The 23,603-nt window shown below is 38.8% G+C and overlaps 1 protein-coding gene across 18 annotated transcripts in view; it reads left to right on the top strand.

Moving 5' to 3' along the window:
* Positions 1 to 23,603, top strand: part of cacna1c (calcium channel, voltage-dependent, L type, alpha 1C subunit) — a 216,207-nt gene that overhangs the window by 165,906 nt on the left and 26,698 nt on the right. For 8 of the 18 annotated variants that reach the window (XM_055006548.1, XM_055006545.1, XM_055006541.1 and 5 more), the window contains 22 exons: positions 1,049 to 1,209; positions 1,662 to 1,735; positions 1,818 to 1,969; positions 2,235 to 2,436; positions 2,624 to 2,744; positions 3,199 to 3,313; positions 3,946 to 4,063; positions 4,158 to 4,227; positions 4,462 to 4,594; positions 4,779 to 4,908; positions 6,141 to 6,200; positions 6,670 to 6,776; positions 7,226 to 7,240; positions 9,510 to 9,597; positions 9,697 to 9,804; positions 9,906 to 9,958; positions 10,056 to 10,202; positions 10,388 to 10,589; positions 11,126 to 11,284; positions 11,388 to 11,498; positions 14,393 to 14,476; positions 22,008 to 22,190. In XM_055006548.1, coding sequence (XP_054862523.1) covers positions 1,049 to 1,209; positions 1,662 to 1,735; positions 1,818 to 1,969; positions 2,235 to 2,436; positions 2,624 to 2,744; positions 3,199 to 3,313; positions 3,946 to 4,063; positions 4,158 to 4,227; positions 4,462 to 4,594; positions 4,779 to 4,908; positions 6,141 to 6,200; positions 6,670 to 6,776; positions 7,226 to 7,240; positions 9,510 to 9,597; positions 9,697 to 9,804; positions 9,906 to 9,958; positions 10,056 to 10,202; positions 10,388 to 10,589; positions 11,126 to 11,284; positions 11,388 to 11,498; positions 14,393 to 14,476; positions 22,008 to 22,190 — 2,593 coding nt within the window. Of the gene's footprint in view, positions 1 to 1,048; positions 1,210 to 1,661; positions 1,736 to 1,817; positions 1,970 to 2,234; positions 2,437 to 2,623; positions 2,745 to 3,198; positions 3,314 to 3,945; positions 4,064 to 4,157; positions 4,228 to 4,461; positions 4,595 to 4,778; positions 4,909 to 6,140; positions 6,201 to 6,669; positions 6,777 to 7,225; positions 7,241 to 9,509; positions 9,598 to 9,696; positions 9,805 to 9,905; positions 9,959 to 10,055; positions 10,203 to 10,387; positions 10,590 to 11,125; positions 11,285 to 11,387; positions 11,499 to 14,392; positions 14,477 to 15,315; positions 15,400 to 22,007; positions 22,191 to 23,603 lie in introns of all 18 variants that reach the window. The other 10 variants (XM_055006543.1, XM_055006549.1, XM_055006556.1 and 7 more) reach the window with 4 other exon arrangements.

Below are 23,603 nucleotides of genomic sequence, written 5' to 3'. Positions count from 1 at the left end.
TAACAAACTATTATAACTGAATTAACATCTTCTTGTTAAATTTCAAGATAATTTGGAGGGAATTCTTTTACTTTTTTTTTAACTACATGTTTCCAGAGTTCCACTATACTTAGCTGTGATGTGTTTAAACCTACACTTTTACCTATGGATGAAATGAACAAGAGTATTGACTTTGACGCCACAATCAGATTCATGCTTCATTGCTTCTCCACCGTTCGAACAGCAGAAGCACAGGTTGTTATCTTTCATTGTTTTGAAGCCACCGATTCAGAAAAGGATGATTATGAAATCATAGCTGTGAATTTATCACTACACATGTGTTGATAAAAGAAAAGAAAATGCTCGGACCCTCTTAGGGTAACATAGATGTGACCCCGAGGTGCGAAGCTTTTATTTACAAGGAACAAATAACTTTAAATTTACACAGTAGCAAGCACAGAAAGTGCAAAAAACTTCACAACATATTGAATTCTCTAAAAACACAAAAACCAGTTTGTCACTCTAAAATGAGCCATTTCTTCTTTTGAAGCATGCATTTCCCTTGAAGTGTGGATCACAATATAACACATTTCACTTTAAATTTGTCCCTTCAATCATTTTGTAAGAACAAGTGCTCTTATTTTCTCTCAAATGGTGCGTATCTCATTCTGCAACAAAGCTCTTCATTTTGGCTCCTTCTTGGTGCGAAGCGTCTTTGAGGATGACTAACTCAGTTCCACAGCTCTGCTCTCAAACAACAGACAACCACAGGCCGAGGGGTGGTGTCATCACTATTCTGTAGACAGACTAATTGATTCTTTCTTGTTCTTCTCTCTCCTCCACTGTTTTTTTTTCACTCTCTTCACTTGTTTCTTTTGATCACTCTTTTTTAATTTCTGCGCTCGTGGGTCTTCGCTATTCTTCTATTGTTCTTTTCGTCCTCATCTGACTCTCCATCTTATCCTTCACCATCCCACTATCTCTGACCCTCCTCCCTCTCTTTCACCATCTCCCGAACTCTCCTCTCTCCTATCTTCCCTTGCCTCAATCTCTCCTTCTTCCTTCTCAGTCGCTACTCTCGGAGGTGGAACAGGCTGTGTAGGAGGAAGTGCCGGGCGGCAGTCAAATCACAGGTTTTTTATTGGCTGGTCATCTTCCTGGTTTTCCTCAACACTCTGACCATCGCCTCTGAGCATCACAAGCAGCCTCAGTGGCTAACCGACGTACAAGGTGCATTACACAACCCCCGCGTACACTACCGCTCAAAAGTTTGAGGTCACTTAGAAATGTCCTTATGTGTGAAAGAAAGCATTTTTTTGAATCAAGATAACATTAAATTAATCAGAAATACAGTCTAGACATAGTTTATGTGGTAAATGACTATTCTAGCTGGAAACATCTGATTTTTAGTGGAATATCTACATAGAGGTACAGAGGAACATTTCCAGCAACCATCACTCCTGTGTTCTAATGCTACATTGTGTTAGCTAATGGTGTTGAAAGTTGTACATGTTGATACATGAATTAAAGTGTCAGTTTTCATGGAAAACATGAAATTACCTGGGAGACCCCAAACTTTTGAATGGTAGTGTACGTATACATTTAGGCTAAATCGTTAATGTTTTGACAGTTTCTTGCCATCTAAATTTTGATTCAGTTTATTTGTTCTCCTTTTCCCTCAGACATAGCCAATAAGGTTCTGCTTGCACTCTTCACTGGTGAGATGCTGCTGAAGATGTACAGTCTGGGCCTACAGGTAGGAAGCTAAAAAAGCCAATGGGAAATCTACACTCTTGACTTTATTCGACCACTTGAACTTCCTCTCTTCTTCCCCACAGGCGTACTTTGTGTCACTCTTCAATCGGTTCGACAGCTTCGTAGTATGTGGAGGGATTCTTGAGACCATTCTGGTGGAAACAAAGATCATGTCTCCTCTTGGCATCTCTGTGCTACGTTGCGTACGCTTGCTCAGAATCTTCAAAATAACCAGGTTATTACTGATTTTGTGACGTTTTTAACGCTGGCATTTAATAAACAGACTTCAGACAAAGGCAATAGCAACTTTTGTATCACCAGTTGTCTTTTTAATACTCGATCTTGAGAGGAAACAGAATGATGCGCTGATAGGTCACAAAAGGGTAGTGGTACCTTTTTGGCTCAGTCAAGTCAACCTGGATGTGTATTTTTAAGAGATAAATGTTTGCATATATACTTTATTTTTGCACATTCACACATTTTTTAATTCTCTCCATTAGGTACTGGAACTCCCTGTCCAACCTGGTGGCCTCCCTGCTAAACTCTGTCCGCTCCATTGCTTCCCTCTTGCTCCTGCTCTTCCTCTTCATCATCATCTTCTCCCTGCTGGGCATGCAGCTCTTCGGGGGGAAATTCAACTTCGACGAGACTCGACGCAGCACCTTCGACAACTTTCCCCAGTCTCTGCTCACCGTGTTTCAGGTAATGATAGTACTATGTCTTTCCATTCACAGTTTTTGTCATACAAATTAAGATCTTTGCATATTTGTACAGAACAAAAGCTGTACAATTAAGTGTAAAATTAAATGTAATATATCACTCTCATTAGACTTGTTTCCCAGATTTTCTTTATGCAGATGAGATTTTTACTGTTTTTATTTCTCCATAGATCCTAACAGGAGAAGACTGGAACTCAGTGATGTATGATGGTATCATGGCCTACGGTGGTCCATCTTTTCCTGGCATGCTGGTCTGCATCTACTTCATCATCCTCTTCATCTGTGGAAACTGTATCCTGCTACAACAGGGGTCTACATTAGTTAGCTACACAGGCACCTACTTAAAGAGGATCTAATGGTTATACATGCTGGAAGGACTTGAAAAATCAGCATGTGGCAACTGAGAGGCAACAATTGACAGTGAAATTTGTTCTCTGATTCAGATAAATCCTACCATCAAATGGGTAACAGTGTTGCTGACTGTGATTTGAATTAAATAAGATCTTACATCCAATACCTATTTAAGATGCATGTTGCAGGATGAAAAAACATGTTTTGCATGGGGATACTTTCCTGAAGCCAAAAATATTTTAGTGTAGATCACTGAGCATCTCTCCTCAAGTTGTTGAAAGTTCAATACCTAACAGATAAGGAGATTAGATTAAGTTAATGAGGTGTTTTGCAACCCGCCTCGTTTATGTATCTGATGGGTCAGCACCATCCTTAACATCACCCCTCTGAACAGATATCCTCCTGAATGTCTTCTTGGCCATCGCTGTCGACAATCTGGCAGATGCTGAGAGCCTGACATCAGCCCAGAAAGAAGAGGAGGAGGAGAAGGAGAGGAAAAAACTGGCCAGGTAAAGCAGAAAACAGAAATAGAGGCACTTGAGATAAGGAAGAGAAATGGGCGGGAGGGAGGGGGGCATTTTTGTGTCTTGCCAACGCCAAATAAAGTTGTAGGGGGAGAGAGAGGAAGAAGGGAAGCTCAGCCAATCTCAACAGCACCAAGGGAGAGCTTCTGTTTACAGCATCCTGGATAGTCAGTAATGCCCAGTGGTATTTTAGGATGCTGATACTAGCACCTTGATATCAACACACAAAAACTGCTTAACAATTGCGAACATATTCTTTGGTTTTTAAGACAGGCTGATATTTGCCTGCTTTGCCCTTTCTCTAAACCAGTTTTGTTGGGTATTTCTAGCATCTTATTGCTTGCAAAGCTAATTTATCAGCAAGCAGTGATGTGTGTGTTTAGTGCAGTTGAGGAAGACAGTGTTCCCATTGGTCGCACAAATCATTAAATGCCTCCTTGGTTGCAACCTGTATTGATCTGAGGAGAAAGTGTAATGTAAAACAGTCATTTTCCCTGCTCACTACTCCTTTGGTTTGATCATAACAGCTGAACCACCCTCTGTGTTAAATACACGCCATCATTGCAAGGGGAAACACACTAAAACTAAGGATCTCCTCTTCCTCCCTCTTTCTTCAGGCTCGCCAGTCCAGAGAAGCGTCATGACAACGAGAAGCCGCCTCTGGAGGAAGAGAAGAAGGAGAAGATCGAGCTGAAGTCTATTACTTCTGATGGAGAGACCAACACCGCTACAAAGGTACACTTATATACTGGCATGAAGAATGAATGAGCAAGTACAGTATGCTGAAAAGAGCGAGTTGATGAATAAATGCAATACTTTGCCTTTGCAGATCAACATGGATGACTGCTGTGGAGATGAAAGTGAGGAGAAGAACCCATATCCTGCAAATGATTACATAGGTAATAAACAGACAATGAGAGCTGAGGCATATCAGATGAATGAGTATAATATGTACACAAGCTTTTTGAACATTTATGCTTCTAATAAAGATTCACGAAAAGCTAACATTTAGTTGCACGTAGCTGCTCATTATCTGAGGGAATATGTAAACTTTTCCAACTTTTCCTCATTACTCTTCCTTCGTTTTTTCTCTTTATTTTCCTCTCCTATCTCCTCTTCAACCTCGCCATCAGGAGACGATGATGACGACGAGCCAGAGATGCCAGTTGGCCCGAGGCCGCGGCCACTCTCTGACATCCAGCTGAAGGAGAAGGCCGTTCCTATGCCTGAGGCCCGCGCTTTCTTCATCTTCAGCCACACCAACAAGTAAGAAGACGTCGTCATTCTGCCTCACATCTTTCTATCTCGTCCTCCTCTGCACCTTCCTTTTCTTCGCTGCCTGTTTCTCACTGCATTTTTCATCCTCCTAAAGTTCTGGTGATTTATTTTTGTAGTGATGTACAGGAAATATGATTCTCTAACTCTGTCTCTTTACCACTTTGTTTTACAGATTCAGGGTTCTGTGCCATAAGATCGTCAACCACAACATCTTCACCAACCTCATCCTCTTCTTCATCCTGCTCAGCAGCATTAGTCTGGCAGCAGAGGACCCAGTCAAGAATGACTCCTTCAGAAACCAGGTAGCACACACAAAATTTAAAAAAAAAGATAGCAGAAATACAGTACACGCGCTTATAAAACCCGGATATACATTAAAGTAAAGACTGAAGACTTTGTAGCCATCATTAGTTGCCCACATGCATTCATTCTGAACTAAATGGATTAAAGCTGACAGCAACATACAGAGGGACCAAAGCTTATTGTGAGTGGCCTGTTACACTTAATGAGATTTCTTCCAGAGCACTGTAACTGTTATTAACTTCATATTAAGAAGATGTGAAACGCCTTTTAAGCTTTTAGTGTTTGTATTTTAACTCAGAATGCATAACACTATAGTTACTGTATTGCACACATTCAAAAACGTACTTCTCGAGTTTTTGCTAAACTACATTAACCAAGAAACCAAATTTATTGCAATTACTTACAGTTTTATTTTAATTTGTTAGCCACAATCGCTCTAAAGCCACAAAGCATCCACTATTTCTTTATGTGAAGGACATACATTATCAGCAGTTGAATATATCACTATATTATTCATATATTTGGATAGTGTTTAAAATTGTAGAGTAATGTAAAGACTGAGCACTGTGTGTGCTGTATCTGTTTTTGTACATTGTTTACTCTCTCAGCAAGAAACACCAGTCACCTGGGGCCAATAAAGACCTGTTTTATTGTATTTTCCTGGGCTTAGGTATGAGATGCCGTATATTAGTTTACCCCAATTAACCTTAGTCTGAAACCTTAATGAAATAAAACATCCTGTTTTCAGGTTCTGTTCTGTTTTCAAAGGCTATTTTAGTGAATTTGGAATTCATTAGCCTTAGACCTGAGCCTCAGCATTATTATTTCAGTATGTTGTGGATTCATTTAGGACTAACCATACATTCAATTTCAATCCCTGAAGAATTGCACTTCCTCCCATTTTTGTCATTATTTCATCTCTGTAAACAGGTCAGTGTAAGCCAAGGAAGAGTTGTGTTGTTCCTAGTGGACACTAAAAACTAGCAAGAATGCCAGTTCACTGAATTAGGTCCCGAAGGTGAAGGTCAAAATATTATACAACCTTGGTTCGTCATAGTTTATTATTAGGGCAAATTCAACTGATGATATAATGTCTATTTTTCCTGCTCATTCAAAAAAACAATGCATAATGGGCAGGATTGATATTTTAAACCTCAGGAATAGTTAGTGAAAGAGTGTTGTGGTAATAGTATATCTAAACTAAAAATGATGCTATTTGTTGCATTTTCAGATCCTTGGCTATGCAGATCACGTCTTCACTGGACTCTTCACGATAGAGATCATTCTTAAGGTACTATTTGATGTTTATAATAAAAGAGGAAAGGACAATATAATCTGTATGAATTACACACTTTGATGTATTCACAATCTTTGGCATTTTCTGCACATATTTGACAAGTAAGAGGTTGACATTTGGTTATGCTACTGAACAATAGTAGTTGATGTTTGTTACAAGGCAGCATGAAGGATTTACAGCTTCAGAACTATACAAAACATGCATCGAGAGATGTAGTATAGAAATATAATACAATTCCGCCTCTCACTCAATGCTAGTATACCTCGGGTGAGAGGCTGGAACCCCCTGTGACCCTGCAAAGGGTAAGAGGTCACAGATGATAGGTGGATGAGTGTTTGTAGTATTTGTACACCTTGTGTTCCTGTTCAGCGTGGAACATAACACAGCCAGCTCTCCTATAGGATTTGTTACGTATCCTCTATATGTGCGCTACTAAGCTGTGTGTTCATTTGACTCCCTACAGATGACAGCGTATGGAGCCTTCCTCCATAAAGGTTCCTTTTGTAGAAACTATTTCAACATCCTGGACTTAGTGGTGGTCAGCGTGTCCCTCATCTCCTCTGGAATACAGTAAGAGCAATATGAAGCTTTCTGGTGCATGCCGTAAATACTGTTGTACCATTTTTATTGACACTTGGCAGCATTCGCAGCTTTAGCATTTTTAGCAAATTTTGGTACTATTCACAATATTTTAAGACATTCCGCTTACCAGCCAATATATATTAGTGCTGTTATATGTTGAAACAAGAGAAATATTGGCTACTGAATGAGACACAGTGCACACAAATCAAGCTGTAAAGTGGCTGAGTTAGAAAAACATTTTGGTTTGTAAATTGCCCCATGCTTCACACTTCTCTCTGTTCTCTCTTAACAACTTCACACTTCATTACTCCTAATCCTTCCTCTCTTTGTGATGTTTATTAAAAATGTTTTCTGCTTCTTGCAGCAAATAACTCATTGAAATGCTGTTCTGATGTTTAATATGCTATACTACACTCTCTGTCTCTAATCCTTAATAGACTAGACTTCTCGACGTAAGTCCATATTAGTCCATATTAATAACCCCTTTAACAGACCTTCACCTTAACCGTGTAAAAATGTCACTGTTTTGATTTGATGTTTCTATGGTCTTGGAGAGTTTAGTTGATGCCACGTCCAGAGCAAGAAAAAACTAAACCTGTTAATCTGTCCTGTAACTGATGAGTGTATTTTAGTGGGATAAAACTGTAATGATAATAAATGAATGATTTCTTATTACGAACATTTGCTTTTGCACTAGATCCATGTCAAAATGTCTTTTTATAGGCACTAACATAGTTGTTTGTAAACCAGAGAATGTGTTTTGTTGGGTAAATTATCCTGGGTCCTCCCATACTCATCATCTTTCATATCTAATTAGTATTAATGAGTTTGTTCATCTGTTTTTTGTCAGAGGTTTGGGGGCAGGTCAAATTCAGTTCTCAAATTTCTGGATAAATGGAACTCTCCTGGGCAATAGAAATGACACCGGAATGCTAAAACTCTGGTTTTTGCCTGCTAAAGGTAGTGAGCGAGTGGGATTTTTCTTGAATGTATCACAGTTAAATGAATTGTGATGACAAAGTAGTAGTAGTTTGTTTCTGTACTTTTTTTTCGGTGATGCAGTTTTGCTGTTATTGCTTCCCAAAAAATTACATATCGCAAAGCACATATCTACATATCTCTCTTGTTGTGTTGTAGAGGAACAAAAAGGACTTGACAAAGCTACAAAGAGTAAAAAAAACAAGTGTAAATTATAGACATTCATCAAATAACACATAGAAAGTACTACTGTATATACGCATATGACAGATTGCTAGTTTGTGTTGTCACACTGAGTAGTCCCATAGTGTGACAGCATGAAATATGGCAAACATCAGCACACATGAAAGAACTATAGCAACTTTGCCAATACAGACCAATATCTGAGGGGCTCATACCTATTTTTGCTTTATCCTACATATATAGTGTATTTCTTGTCATCAGGTTGTTGGCAAATAATATAATTTATTCCTGTCAGTCTCTGCAACTGAGGCATTTAAAAAATTATGCTTGAATATAATATAACAGATAGATTTCATCACAGCTGGTTTGACTGTGATATATGACTGATAAAATCCTACTCCACATGAACTACCTTTAACTTCCTTTAAATTTTACGTTCGTCTGTAAAAAAGTTGCACAACGGGTGTTTCCCTTACTTTCTGTTTCGAAGTCAGCACAGACTAATGTTTCACTCCTTTAACCGTGTATAAAATCATTCCCTGAAAAATATACGTTGACATTTTGAATTCACTCTTTTCCTTCTACATTTGTTACACTGTGGGAAAAAGTTTTTGTATTTGTTCTTCAAATATCTGAACAGCTGGCTTATTATCTTTCCACACTGACATTAAAGGAGAACCAGATTTTTTAACAAATGTGATATCTGTTGGCGTCAAGCAGTAATAGTTGCAGTGGGAGGCCAAGTTCAGATCACAGAAGAACCAATGTTCAAGCTCTTTCCGAACATTTATTGCAAGATTCAAAATGTCAAAGTATTAGATTGATTATTTTTGGTTAGTATGTAAACACCATTCTTTTGAGACACTTCCTTTGAAAGGTCACACTGTCTGACCTTTTGCTTGTACTGATGCTCTCTTACAGCACAACAAATGTTGTTTGCTTGTAAATGTCTGTTGATGTCTTTATGTTGACGTGTCTCTTGTATGTACGTGTTAGTTCATGTATTTGTGTGTGTTCTGTGTTGTACGATACTGCAAATGTATAGTTACTAAAATCTGTTGTGGATGATTTATGTTATGAATGATTCTTTTTAAGTGTATAAAACATGGTTTGGATGGATAATAAGTACTCTTGAAATTAACATACAGTTTTAATATGATCAGAATTTCTTATACTACAAAGAATGTCTATGTTCTATTGTTTTAGTTGCTGTTTCTTAAATTTATAACAAAAATATAGCATAAAAGTTAGTGTTTTTCTCCATTCCTCTGTTACAACTATGAAATATTTAAGTAATAATGTCTTTCGGATTATTTTGTATCTTTTATTTGTTGTTCTTCTTGAGTTTTAATCCGATTGTTCTTCAGGTGTCCAATATATTTGTGTCTTAAACATTTTATTTTCCTTAGCTTGTGTGTTCAGACGTCACCACAGTTTGTATTAAATATACAGATGCTACCGAAATGACTCTCAGATGTGTGTGTTGGTCCAACCTTTTAACAGTAAGATGTGCTCAAATTATTTTTACTGGTCAGTAGTTGAATCTCATGCATGTTTCAGGTCCAGTGCAATTAATGTGGTGAAGATCCTGCGAGTTCTGCGAGTGCTGAGACCACTGAGAGCCATCAACAGAGCCAAAGGACTGAAGGTTAGCACACAAAGCAACAAGCTAATAATACATGCTTCGTCTCTTCTTAACTAAACAGACACACTATATACTCACCGTCATTCTGGGTGTGTTTTTTAGCATGTTGTGCAGTGCGTGTTTGTGGCCATCAGGACCATCGGCAACATCGTCATCGTCACCACGTTGCTGCAGTTCATGTTCGCTTGTATTGGAGTACAACTCTTTAAGGTGAGCAAAGAGGACTGTCTTTCCTGAGGCTGCTTTTTTAAAACAAAAAAAAATTTGTGTTTTTTGATTCTGAGTACTACATTCCTTTGTCTTTCCATCAGGGCAAGTTCTTCTACTGCTCCGACACCTCTAAACATACTGAGGCAGACTGCAGGTAAAACTCCCACACATGACTTGCTTATCTTTGTTTAGCAGACAAACTACTGGAACAAAACATGTGAATCTCTGTCTGTGTCTGTTTGTATTCACAGGGGTTCTTACATCATGTATAAGGACGGTGACGTGGGGAAGCCTGAAAAAGCCAACAGAGAGTGGGAGAACAGTGCATTTAACTTTGACGATGTCCTGCAAGGCATGATGGCTCTGTTTGCTGTGTCTACCTTTGAGGGTTGGCCAGGGTGTGTGTCTACATACAAATACAATGCATCTATAGATTTATATGTATATTATTTGAACATTTTGTGTTTGCTTTTACTCTTTCCTCTTCTTTTTAACAAAGTCCTAGTATCTGATTCCATTATTTCTGATATATCAAGCTTTTTTCTCCCCCTCTTTCTGTGCTACATTCGCTTCCCTCCATCAGGTTACTGTACCGGGCCATAGACTCTCATGCTGAGGACGTCGGTCCCATCTACAACTACCGCGTGGTCATCTCCATCTTCTTCATCATCTACATCATCATCATCGCCTTCTTCATGATGAACATCTTCGTCGGTTTCGTCATTGTCACATTCCAGGAGCAAGGAGAGCAAGAGTATAAGAACTGCGAGCTGGACAAGAACCAGGTTAGTGTGTGTTTTAGGTGAAGCTATTAGTGAATTTCTTTTGTGCGTGTGTGCATAATTAGAGTCTTATGCTAGACAGACGTGAAGTATTCAGATTAGAAGACAGAGAGTGACTCTGCTGTTATGACTGAAATGGGAAAGTCATTTTGTCATTCAGGAGACACAAGGGAGAAAAGAATGGAGGCCAGGCAGTGGGGGTGAGAGATGGATGAATCTGAAGAGGCTGAGCATGAGTTTTAGGGGCAGAGCTACTTCAGGAGTCTAGCCAAAAGGGAGCTGCAACAGTTCAGACAGAAGATGTGACTAAAGCTTAAACAAGAAGCTAGGCCAAGTCCCTGCAGCTGTGTTCTCTGTGATGATCCATGTTTCATAAAGAGCATGGAAATTCAGACAGGATGGAAGAATAGTCAGGAATGGAAAAGGCTTTTTTAGACTGTCAAAAGACAATGCAGCAGCTTTTCCAAAATGATGGTCTGAGTATAGTGACACTAAGGAGTTTGGAAACAACATCAGCACAAGTGTATTGTCTGTTACAGCGTCAGTGTGTGGAGTATGCCCTGAAGGCTCGTCCATTGCGTCGCTACATCCCCAAGAACCCATACCAGTACAAGGTGTGGTATGTGGTCAACTCCACCTACTTTGAGTACCTGATGTTCACACTCATCCTCCTCAACACCATCTGTCTGGCCATGCAGGTGAGCAACACATTCATGAAAGAAATGCAGCTGAACTCAAGACAACTCCCATGTAACTGCCATTGTTTGTGGACATTAATGAGTTGCTTGTGTGTTTCTGCAGCATCATGGACAGACCAAACATTTCAATGATGCTATGAACATCCTCAACATGCTCTTCACTGGACTGTTCACTGTTGAGATGATCCTGAAACTGATCGCCTTCAAACCCAGGGTAGGTCCAGCACTCTAACTGCAGAATAGAATACCACAGAGTACAGCACAACACAGAATAGCACAATGTGGAATTAAAGATTATGAAATGAGATTAAATCACTTAAATGTACAACTACGTATTGCTACTAGTTAGAGCCAACAAAAAGGATTAAACAGATAAACACATTTTGAATCACATGTATTGTAGATAACTGATGTTTTACTGTCCTGTATATTCCTAATCCTTTTGTTGATTTCCTCCAGATGACTATTACAATACCATGGATTTAAAACATGATTAGTGGACAGCATCATGTGGTGTTTAATCTCACTGCTTCCTTGTTGCCCTGCTGTTGTTGCCATGTAGCTGCATGGGTTTATTGGTACAATCTTCCTGGTGTGTCAACTATTTAAAGAGTAACAGATGGGAATGTTTCCCCCTGTTACAGCAGGGTTAGTGGAAAGTCCTTGAACACAATCAGTAGCAAAACATAGTTTAATATTGAATTTAATTATTTTCTCTGTTGTTGCACAGTAAATCAAAAAGTCTTTTGAAGAACCAATGTTTTCCAGTTATTGGTGATTGTGTTGAACCAAACAGCATTGTCAAAAACATATGAATCCTCTGTGCTTCATCTCACTGTTTGACTTTTTTAATACACTCAACTGAGCAGGAGAAATATGAAGGTGAAATCAGACTGCCTAGTAAGGTTTTTTTTTTTTCCTTTTTTTAGCCTTCCCTTCAGGATCCCTAGCAACAGTGCCAGGATCACTCTTAAACATTATGCTCATTCAAATCAGTAATTTATTGTCAAATTTAGAACTATCAATTCAACCTACTCCAGGTATCATTATTTTTACTGTGTGACAGAATTAATTTTTCCTGTATTATAAATGTAAAGTTAGTTGCTTGAAGGTAGTTGCTGGAATTAATGAATATAATTCACAAAACCATCAGTTTTTTTGGATACAAGGTTGTGTAACTGCTAATTAACTAGCAATCTTTAATTTTTCTGAATTACGGCAGATTCCACATCTTTTCCACAAAATTTGTTCATATATTAAAATGGTAAAATGGATGAAAGATGACTATTTTGCAATAAGTTTTGGAGAAAAGGTGTTCACAGTTAGAATGAACACCTTTTAGAGTTTGGGAACCAACATCATGCTGCACTGCAGTACGTATGTAATGTTATGTAATGTTCAAGTAAAGCTGTTTTAAACTGCTTGATTTTTTTGAAAAAATGACAATGTTGAAGTTCCTCCAGCAGAGTTGTGAATATGTGACCACTGTGCAAAGTGATTTATCTCTCTATACGGTCTCTAGTGCAGCATGAAAGCACATTCCCGAGCCATACCAAACAATACTTAGGATGTGTTTTGTATGGTTTGATTTGCTTTGTTGAACTTCTATAAACATTTTTTCCTCTTCAGTCTTCACACAGAAAGAACCAACTCACTAACATTTTTTTTTTTTTAATCAGGTGTAGCAGCCACACCGGGAATTAGGTCCAGGAACATTTGCTTTATGTACATGTTTATTCTATGTAATGTGTTCTTTTTAATAGGTTTCATCATGTCAGCCATGGGGCTGCAACAGCTCTAATTATTTTTTGATGTTTTTACTGTTTGTTTTTTCTCTCTTTTTAATGCATTGTATGGTTTTAATTATCTGAGTATGTTTTTTAATGAATCACTGATGGATGATTTTTTTGTGCCCGCGCAATAGTTTACACCCCAACTCACTTTTTTAAAGCTGCGTGTATTCTGGTGTGTTTAGTTTGCAGATTTAATCAATCCGAGCATTTGGATACTAATTCCAAGCTCTGTTTTACTAATATTCTACTGAAAATAACCTAATTAAAACCACAGTATCCAAGGATACCTCGTTATATTTGCATAATGTGAATGTGCAGTTGAGTTATGGCAAGTGGAGCTTTTTCTTTTCTATGATGATGCCTCAGCTGCTGATGACAGATGATGAAGCTTAAAATAGATCAGTAAAATTGATCTCCTCTCAGTATCCCCTCTGGATCTGCCAGTTTACTTGTTGGTACAGACAACTGAGTCGGATTTGTTGCGTAGAACTTAACGGTTTTGTTGAAAGTTGTACAGTTATTCTGTTGGTTTGTTCCAATAGATATAGACTTTCAAAAATAATAAATTACAAGATTCATGTCTAATTAAACAGACAGTGATCCTTTTAATTTCCCTGCTCAACTCATCTTGAAGCCCACAAAAACTGTCATATTCCTCCAGTGTTGTTGTGTAACACTGGTGTTAACATCATTAGTCTTCCTAGATCAATAATAGAAATTTGAGTGAGATGTTGGAAAACAATCAACCAGAATCTCACGTTCACTCAGAATGTGTATATATGGCCATAAATACCAAAATCCAAAGTTTAGGTTTTGATTTTGATCTTTGATGCAGCTCTCTGTATTTACAATATAGATGATCATTTTATTGAACCCAATTAAATAGTACTTCTCTGGCCTCAAGCTATGTGTATCTTTTGCAGAAATACTTCCTTTGTTCCAGTGCTGATAATAAATTGTACAGGTTAAGTTAACAGCGTGGGCTTTCAGTGTAATCACTGCCACAGCACTGCTGAAGGCCCCAAGATGCAGGTGGAAGACATAAAAAACTGCGATCTAACACACCGTCCTTAACGGAGCAGGAAGTTCAGCTGCACTCAATGAACAGATAACACAATGGAAACTTCTTTCATGTGTTGGTTCATCAAGTATAGCGGATTTTGTCTGTTTCCTCAGTGTACTGTAGAACCTCATACCTCCTTAATAGGGGCTGCGAAGTGGCAGCAGATGTTGTTTTCCTTCTAACCTACCTTTCTTACCCTCCTCCTCCTCCTCCTCCTCCTCCTCCTCCCCTTGCTCACCTCGTCCTGTGTAGGGGTACTTTAGTGATCCCTGGAATGTGTTTGATTTCCTCATCGTAATTGGCAGCATAATAGACGTCATTCTCAGTGAAATCAACGTAAGTACAAAGCCCCCTCTCACTCTCCTTGTCTCACCTTCTCTGTCTGTCTCGTGTCCTCTGAATCTTTTATCTTCTTCCACTCTACTTTCCTTTGTGGCTCCTCCGTGCCGTGCTGTTGTTTCTCTTCATCTCTCTTATCTTCTTCGTCTGCCTCCTCTTTCTCTTCTTCCTCCTCCTTTCTCTCCCTCCATCCTTAAGTCCAAGATGGCCGCTGCCACTCAAAGGATCCCCCAAAGCCACAAGGGTTCCTGACCAAGAAAAGCTTCTCCTGGCACAGAAAGTGAACAGAGGCAGGGTTTAGCTTCAAACAACGAGGGTTTCTGTCTTGCGTCCTCCTTCCTTATTCTTTGCAATGTCTCAAATGTTGTTGGGTTCTTGATTTTTTAAAATTTTTTTTGTCACACTGTGACATGCACTCAGGTTTGATCCCCTAACTAACTGAACTAACTCACTGACCAATCACAAACAGCCTTACACAGCTTTCCATTTTTTTAACTGCAGCAACGGGCATTTTTTTGTGATTTTGTTGTTCTTTACTGTTGTTCTTGTTGACATTTCCTCTCATGGACAAGCATGACTGACCGCTGCTGCTCTTCCTCTGCTGTCCATCTCTTTCAGACTGCCCCCTTTTCTTTTGTTGCCGTTTAATTTTGTTGACTCTTTCCCCTCTCTCTCCTCCTACTAAAAACTCCAGTGCTCATGTATGTAATGTTTTTATCTTATTTTTCTTCTCTCTCCTTTAATTTCCGTTCTTTCCATTTTTTAAATGTCTTATGTTCTGTCCTTTTCTTCTATTGTTTTCCCTTTTTTTGTTTTTTATGTCCACCCCTACGCAGCATTATTTTGTTGATGCATGGAACACATTTGATGCCTTGATAGTTGTGGGTAGCATTGTTGACATAGCGATCACTGAGGTTAACGTAAGTAGTCCAACTCCCTCCCTCCCTTCCTGCCTGCCTGCGTGCTCTGCCATTCCCACACACACAAACAGACCGAGCGCTGATACCCATCTCGCATGCTTTCAAATGATTAGGAAACTTCAGCTGCACAATATTTAAACTTAAGAGATGGCTGAATACGTCTGGCAGATAAAACAGCCAGATGTGGCACAGTGAAGCTCAAGAACAGTGAAGGGTTTTTACAATTTAAGATGCATAGAAGGCAGTTTTGTTCAAGTTATGTTCCCTCCCCAACATCAATATAAATATATAGATTATATACGATAACAGGGGTTGGAAAAACAACTTTTTCCCATCTATTTCTAACAGCTTCTCCCTTACTTACACCTGTACCTTGTTGCTCACTTTATAATGTACAGTGTAATAAGGCTGCAAACCAAGATTTCTCATTTACAAGTGTTTTATTTGGATTTTTGAATATTTAAAGCTGCTTCAGATAGGTATTTATGCCTCGGTCTGCTGAGCATCAGTAGCATCAGAAACTATTGCATTTGTCAATAGAACCTACTGCATTTTCTCAGCACTTGGTTTGGTTACACATTGGTTTTATTTGATCTGTCATCATTGCCACAAGGGATAATGTCCATTCCCCTGGCATGATGGACACTGTATAGCATGACAGATACAAAGGTGCTATATCCAGGCCTATTAGTGTAATGACTTAAAAAAGACCCACACTGATTCATGGAATGAAGCAACAAATACAGAATATCATTTTTGGACAACGGTGTTTTGACCCAAGGTTCAAAAAACCCTCTGAGTTCATAAATCATCTGGGAAACTGCAAGTTCAAATAAGCAAAATACAAATTTCTTTTTCTTTTTTTTTCTTTTTTTTTGTGCTTTTGTCCAGCCATAGCAATGTGCAGACATGGGGAACAATTTGATCCATAAATGGATTTACTCAGGACCCATGAAATTTATGGAAATGTATGTATGAATTCATTTATTATCAACGTAGAGGCCCTGTGGTCAGCATTGGGGCTGAATAAGAATGACTATCCAAAATACAAGTCAAATGTTGAGTGTCTATTGTATTTACACTTCAGGGACAATTGGTGTTTTATTCATGTGGTATTGAGAGCGCTCTTTGGAAGAAGAACCATGCAAAAAGGAAAATAGTGCCTGGACAGAATTCCACTGCATTTAGCCTGCGAAGAAAATGATTTTGTAAAATGATCAGACTTGCCAAAGACCTGAAAGTTACTAAAGCATTTGTCTGTAAATTAGTTTTTCTGCTTCTAGTGAAATATAGAAATATAAAAAATTATAAAATATAAAACTCCCTTTGCTGGCTCACCTTCCATCGAAAAAACTTTGCTTCACTAATTGCAGACATCCAGAGAAATGTCCTCAGGAGTAAGAATGTAGCTCCCGTAGCTGCAGTAGGTGGAGGCAGTTTTCAATGAGCTCACAATGACATGCAGTCCAGCCCATAAGTCAGCAATTAAAACATCTCATCTCTATGTGGATCACCTCCTAATCCAGTATGTTTTGTGCTAATTGTAGACTATTAGTGCTTAGTTTTATTGCATCTTATTGATTAAATAAAACAAAATCAGATTGCTTCCACCAAAGGATAGTTTGCCGTTTTAGTAAATACACTTGTGGCTTTCATTCCAAGCATTCAATGAGAAGAAGACTGATGCTTTATCATATTTGTTTGCTAAATACTACATTGCAGACTAGACTAACTCTCCTCACACATTAGAAGAAATCATGCTAAAACTCACCATTGTTAGCACTTTATCACACTGTTTGGTTTAAACTGTGCAAAACCTGTAATCTAGAAATTACAAGCTGGTGTTTTACAGAGGGGTTTCTTAACCTTTGGAAATAGCCAAGCTAGCTGAATCCTCTTGTTTCCAGTCTTTATGCTAAGCTAAGCTGTCAGTCAACTGGCCACAGTTTCATATTAAACAAAGAATCTTCAGGCTTCTAATCTAACTCTCACCAACAAAGTAAGTTAAGTGTATTCCTTTAATATGTCACAGCAGTTATGGACTAATTTCTATTGAAAACAACCAGGCAACAACTATAGACTATATGTTGAAGACGGTCTCAACTGTTCCTGGTTTGAAGCCATGCAGCAGAATATGCACACAGGTATACTGGTATATTCCCTCGTAGTGAAACGTTCCACCTCAGACGACACTGGTCAGGCATACAAATAAGGCTAGTATATCCCAGGGGTGTATGAGCTTGGCACTTGTTTTCATGCCTTTCGAAAGAGAATCCATTTGTCCCCTGGAGAGCCTGACAAGGGTGCTCATAAACAACACTGGGTAATTTCTAAACTGTACTTGGATGTGATTCGTTTTATTCAGTTTGTCTGTTATTACAGGAATTTGCTGCATCATGAAGTATCATCATTTGGCCTCCCAGGCAAAGACGTTATTTGATCTTGAACCAGCCACTGTACAGTTATATATAGTGAGACAGGAAAGAAAGAAATACATATCTATGTAGACACTTAATAACGACTGAAAATAGATTTTAAACATGAATTGTGCACTGGACCGAAATTTGTTGAACAAGAATCAGTTACCCTGAGGTTCACTAGGCCAGAGATATACACCTTTGTCATCTATACACGTCACTGATGTTGCACTTAACACTTTGGTTTGGAGTTTGCCTTTGATTTGATTAACTGATTGATTGATTGAGTTATTATTTGGTTTGCAGTTCTTTCTGAATGGTTCATTGTTTTCCTTTCTCACCTCTAACCTAAAAGCATGCCCCAAGTCTTTTTTTTTTCTTTTTCTCTTCTCCTCTGGTGGTTTTTAATAATTTGGGTGACGAGATGCCCAAGTTACCTTTTTTTTCTTCCATTTTTAAGAAACCCTCCGCACTTTAATCCTGTGAGAACTTCTGACTGTTTTTAAACTGGGGCCCTGCCACTTGGACATTTTAAATTTTAGTCTGCCACTGCATTTCATCCGTCACAAAAGTGCCAGGGAGTGTTTTTTAACACTGAGCAATGCTGTTTGAAACTAATAATAGCAGCTTGTCAACAGCCACCTCCTTTTTAAATGTGCAGAGAAGTGCAGTAACAGGCTAGCTTTTAAAATGTTATTACTTTGCCTTTAGTAAATATTAAATAGCCAAAATATCCCATTTGAGTGCACCCACTTTGCTGCTCTGTTGGGTGCCTGTTGACTTAGATTAGCTGCATTTTTGTGGCCATTGAAACAGAATTTTTTCCTTAATCCTGGGTCTCTAATTCTCCCAAGCAACCTGCGGGTGCTTCTTAAACCTTGTGTGGTTTCTTTTACGTTTTAGTTTTGGTTTGAGTAGAAGTAGTGTGGACAGATTGGTAGTGGTTTGCTCTGAGCGGTGTCTTGCGGACAATGCCAGTATGAACTGCATCTGTTTCTCTTTTTCTTTCTCTCTCTTCGGAATGCCTCCTCTTCTCCTCCTCATCCTTCTTCCTTCTCTCACTATGCCTTTTCAGTTCACTTAACTCTTCTTTTATGGATGTTTATCTCTCTCTTTCTCTCCTCTCTCTCGTTGGTTTGCGGTGCTGCTTGCTCACCTGAAATGCAAGCTGGGTAACATGGGTCTCTCATGCGTTTCTTAAGCCCTTAAAGGTCAACCAATTGTTTGCTTTATATTCAGACCATGTTTTTCACAGTAGTTTTAGTTAGTCATTAAACTAAAAGTATTTGGTGTGATATTACAGCTGCAAGTTACAATATATGGATCAAAAGTTAAAAACGAAAAGATCTATAGATCTGAAGTACAGGGTAAGAATGTTCTCATGACACACATGTTGCCCATTGAAATGACTGAACTGATGGAATTTTTGCTCAAAAAAATGATGTGCAATATGAGAAAACAGCTCAAATTCACTTTAAAAATCCAGTGAGCTGCAGCTATAATAACTCACATCTGCACTGTAGTTCAGACTGAAAGGACTACTGTATTTTTTATTTCCAAATTGACTGTTTTGGTTTTTTTACTGAATTTGTTTTGGTTAAAATTACACTTCATGCACAAATCCTCCAGGGCCACAAGTAGTCTCTATAATTAGTTTTGTGTCACTTTTTAATGAAGAATATAATAACGAAATAATTTCAGTGCCATTTCGGTGTCATAACTGATTTTAATTCAAAATTGAAGCAAATTTAGATTTAAATTAAGCTTAAATTGACCCAGCTGACCCCTAATCATCACACTTAGATAAACACTCTCTCCCCTCTCCTTCAGTTAGTCCACACCTAATTTAAATCAAGAAATTCTCCTTCCCTGCAACCTTCCTTCCTATTTTCATTTCACAGACAATAATCCACCTCAGGTTTTTTATCAGTGCATACGCTCACAAACACATACAGTTGTAGTCTCTCTTTTGGCCCGTTCTCTGTCATTTCCTAGCATTGTGGTCGCTGGCTATTTAGAAAAGCAGTCGAGAGTAAAGTCTTGTAATACACAACTGTATAGTTAGTCAGTAGTACTTTATGAGATATATTTACCTGATACTCTGTGTATATCATCGTTATGTGTGCTCATAAAGGTTTGTTTATGGCCCTGTTAGAATCCCTTTAAATGTTTCATTCCTTCCTTTTGTTCTTCTCATATATTCTTGCTCTCTGAGATTTCTTTCCTTTGCTTCCTCTACTCTTATTTACTTGAGTCTTTCATTTTCATTTTCTTTTCCTTTCTTTTTTTTTACTAGTTTCTTTCTCATTCTTTTTCTTTTGCTATCTTCTTTCTCCCTTGCTTCCTTCTTCCTTCAAAGTTACTCTGCTCAGCTGCTCAGTTCCTTCCTTATTCTAGGAGAAAGAGGAAGTAATGATGCATTTATGTTTTTGTAAGGTATTTTAACGGGGCCATTTCCAATGCAGAGTGAACAGCTTTTGAGTCATAGATTGAACTACTAGTTAATCTATCACTCCTACAAGTGTAAAATGTTGCAGTGTCAGAGATAACCAGTGGTTGTCTCCCTACAGTGTATACTTTGTGTGCTTCTAAGTGTTATGTAGACACATGTGGGCTCCAATTTCCAAAAGCATCTAGTGCATCTTTGTCATTAGTGGAACTGACTCCGATGCATATCTTATCTCACTGACTTTGTTTACTGTTGTATTCTAATGCTTCTTTGACCTGTAAGTAAATTAAGTCGTGTTCTGATTAAGTTGTCGTTATACAATTAAAAACAACAAACAGCCAGGTGACAGATTAAAGGACAACCTGAAACCTTGTCCCTTACAGTGAGGAAATGTAGTTGCACTGTTATGCTGTAGAGGGTGTTTTATTGACATGTTTTGGAGTCCACTTGTCATTTTAGAGGGACTGGTCACTGCAAATCAACACAGGATGAAAATGATGTGAATCATATGCTGTGGCCTTTCAGCGCCATGGTTCATTTAAGATGCTCAGGCAGTACCTGGTGGTCAAATGCCTTATGAAGACACCTCTGCCCCACTTCCTGAACCCTAAAATCCACCAGAGAGTTTAAAAGGCATGTCATCCTTTCAGAAACTGCTAAAATTACCCCATTTATCATAGCCAGAAACTGTAAAAACAATCTTTGGATTTTCAACTTTCTTACAGTCCTTGAAATATATTGTTTGCACAAGTCAGATTTTGTCCAACAGTCACAGAGCAAAAATTCAGATACTTTTCAGCTGAATTGCAAGCTGTGTATACACAGTTGCCTCCCCCCCACCCCCACCTTCCATTTTAACAATGTGTGGCACAATAACTTTCTTACTGCACAAAAGACAGTTTTGAGTTATCTTTACTCTTAGTCATGGTTGTGCTGTTTCCATAGATGTGCAGGACTTTATATTACAGTGGAAATTAATCCACAGTGAGTAAAAACGAGAAAGGATTAAAAAAAAAAAAACACTCAGAAACTACATTCAGTTCTGAGTTCTGAGTCTGTGTATATTGTTTCACAAGGTCCAAGCAATTCTAATTTCAGTTGGATTTCAGTTGGATTTTAACTGCTCTCAGGTCAATCAATGACCTGAACAATATAAGATGCTTTTGGTAAATGGGGCCCAAGTTAAGCTAAAGCTTCAACCAGTGTTTCTGTTCTGTAGCTTCAGCTGGCAGAAAGAAAAACAGATAGCTACAGAGTCGCCCCTCTATTCCCCGTCATTCACACAGGCCCATGGCAGGCTCACATGACATCAGACCTGCATATAAGCATCGCACATACACACACAGCTTCTTTTTCATCATTCAGTATTTTTGCCCTCAAGCCGTTGCACAGAAATTTACCAATATCCTACTGTTCCATGCTTCAATCTTCCACCACTTTAATAAGAAGTGATTCAGCTTTATGTGGCCCTCGCAGAAGACGGGGCCAATCTCTATAAGCAGTAATATCACACAGAAACCTCCCTCATCACTGAGATGAAAGTCTGTTTTTTGTCATGACCACGAGAGTTGATCAGAGACTGAACTCTCACTTGCCTGGTGGTTTAGGAGTTCTTTTTGTCTGGGCTGGTGCCAAACTTTCACTACATTTCACAAAAAATACAACCACACACACACACACACATACACACACACACACTGAGGCGCTACTCTGGTGCTGATCTTTGTTGCCTTTCCTTAAAGCCAGCTGACTCGTCCTCGTCCTCCTCCTCCTCTTCGTCCTCCTCTTCCTCCTCTTCCTCCTCTCACCCCCCTGTGGTAAGGCCAATGGTACGCTCCGACGGTAACCTCGTCCGCCTCCCTACCTCCTCCACCACCCCTCCATCCCTCCATCCTTCCATCCCTCCTTCTGCTATGCCATCCACGGTATGATCCAGAACTTTTGGCTTTTTCATTTACCTTGTCGTCCCCCTCCTCTGTCGCTCGTGCTGTTATATCCCGCAGCATGCCCAGTTAGTTATGTTGCTGTTGTTTGTACTTTTAAATGTTTCTATATATGTGTATATATATATGTGTGTACGTATAGTGAAGGACACTGTACTGTGCAGGTCTAGTATAAGTGGCTATTGTTGTTGCCATGGCGCCCGCTGTCCCCACATCCCCATGGCTTGCAAGTCGCGCCCCTTTCCCTTATGGGTGTGGTATCTTTCGTGCTTCATCATCGGTACAAGCCATCATGGTCACGCTATCACGCTGTCTATCTATCTATCTATCTATGTATCTATCTATCTATCTATCTATCTATCTATGTATCTATGTATCTATCTATCTATCTATCTATCTATCTATCTATCTATCTATCTATCTATCTATCTGTCTACATGTCTATTTATGAATTTGTTTGTCTCTATCAAACTATTCTTACTCTCTGTCTCTGTCTTTCTTACACTAACTGTCACTGTACCTCTCCCGCTCACTCCCCCCACTCTTTCTCAATGGTGCAGTGGTGCCCACTGTGGTCCAACTGTGATATTACATGCAGTACAGAACTGTGATTTACACTCCTCAGAAGGATGTGGCATTTTTAACACATCTGGAGTTTGGGACAACTCATGTCTCCACTTACTTATCAACACTTACATCATAAAAATCTACCTTTAAAGAGAGCCCAACTTTTTCTGCATTATCCAAGGATTGTAAAATAATAGATAGATTTTAGTGAAACTTCCACACCAGATCGGTATTATGTTGGAAAGTAATATGACATCTGTTGTCCCAAACTGCAGCACGATGTGTGGAGAATGGCAAGTTCTTTGTAGGGGCACACTATGTGTTCTCTGTGGGATTAACATAAAGAATTGATGGCTTCTTGGAAAAACATGAATGGCAAAACGGATGTAGAGGTTAGAGAGACTCGTTGTGTTTTTTTGGGTCAAGTAGTGTAACTCTTTTCTGGTTGTTGTGGTTGAAATACCACATTGTGTGTGGTCAAGTTTATTCAGTCCGTATTGGTGCAATTTAAAATATTGATTATTTTATGTTTTCTTGTCATTTTTGCATCATTATTAGTGCAGTTATTGTTGCTGATGATTTGATCCTCTTGTCCTCAGCTTCATCTGATTGAGATAATTGTGGCATAAATCGTGGATGATCTCTTTAGCTGCTGTATTCAGTGCATCGTGCTGCACACAAACCCTGATGTGGCCTTTGTTTTTCCGCCTTTTTGTCCCAGAGAACAAGCAGGAGCAGCATAAATAAATAAATCTGTATTAGAATAGCACTCAGCTAGATGGCTGAATATTTCATCGTGGAGTTATTTCCTGGGGACGACTACTGGCA

The sequence above is a fragment of the Amphiprion ocellaris genome, chromosome 21 (assembly GCF_022539595.1).
Source record: "Amphiprion ocellaris isolate individual 3 ecotype Okinawa chromosome 21, ASM2253959v1, whole genome shotgun sequence".
In the NCBI taxonomy this organism is placed as follows: Eukaryota; Metazoa; Chordata; class Actinopteri; family Pomacentridae; genus Amphiprion; species Amphiprion ocellaris.
Note: the sequence above shows the minus strand (reverse complement) of the source record. Positions and strands in the feature narration are given on the sequence as shown.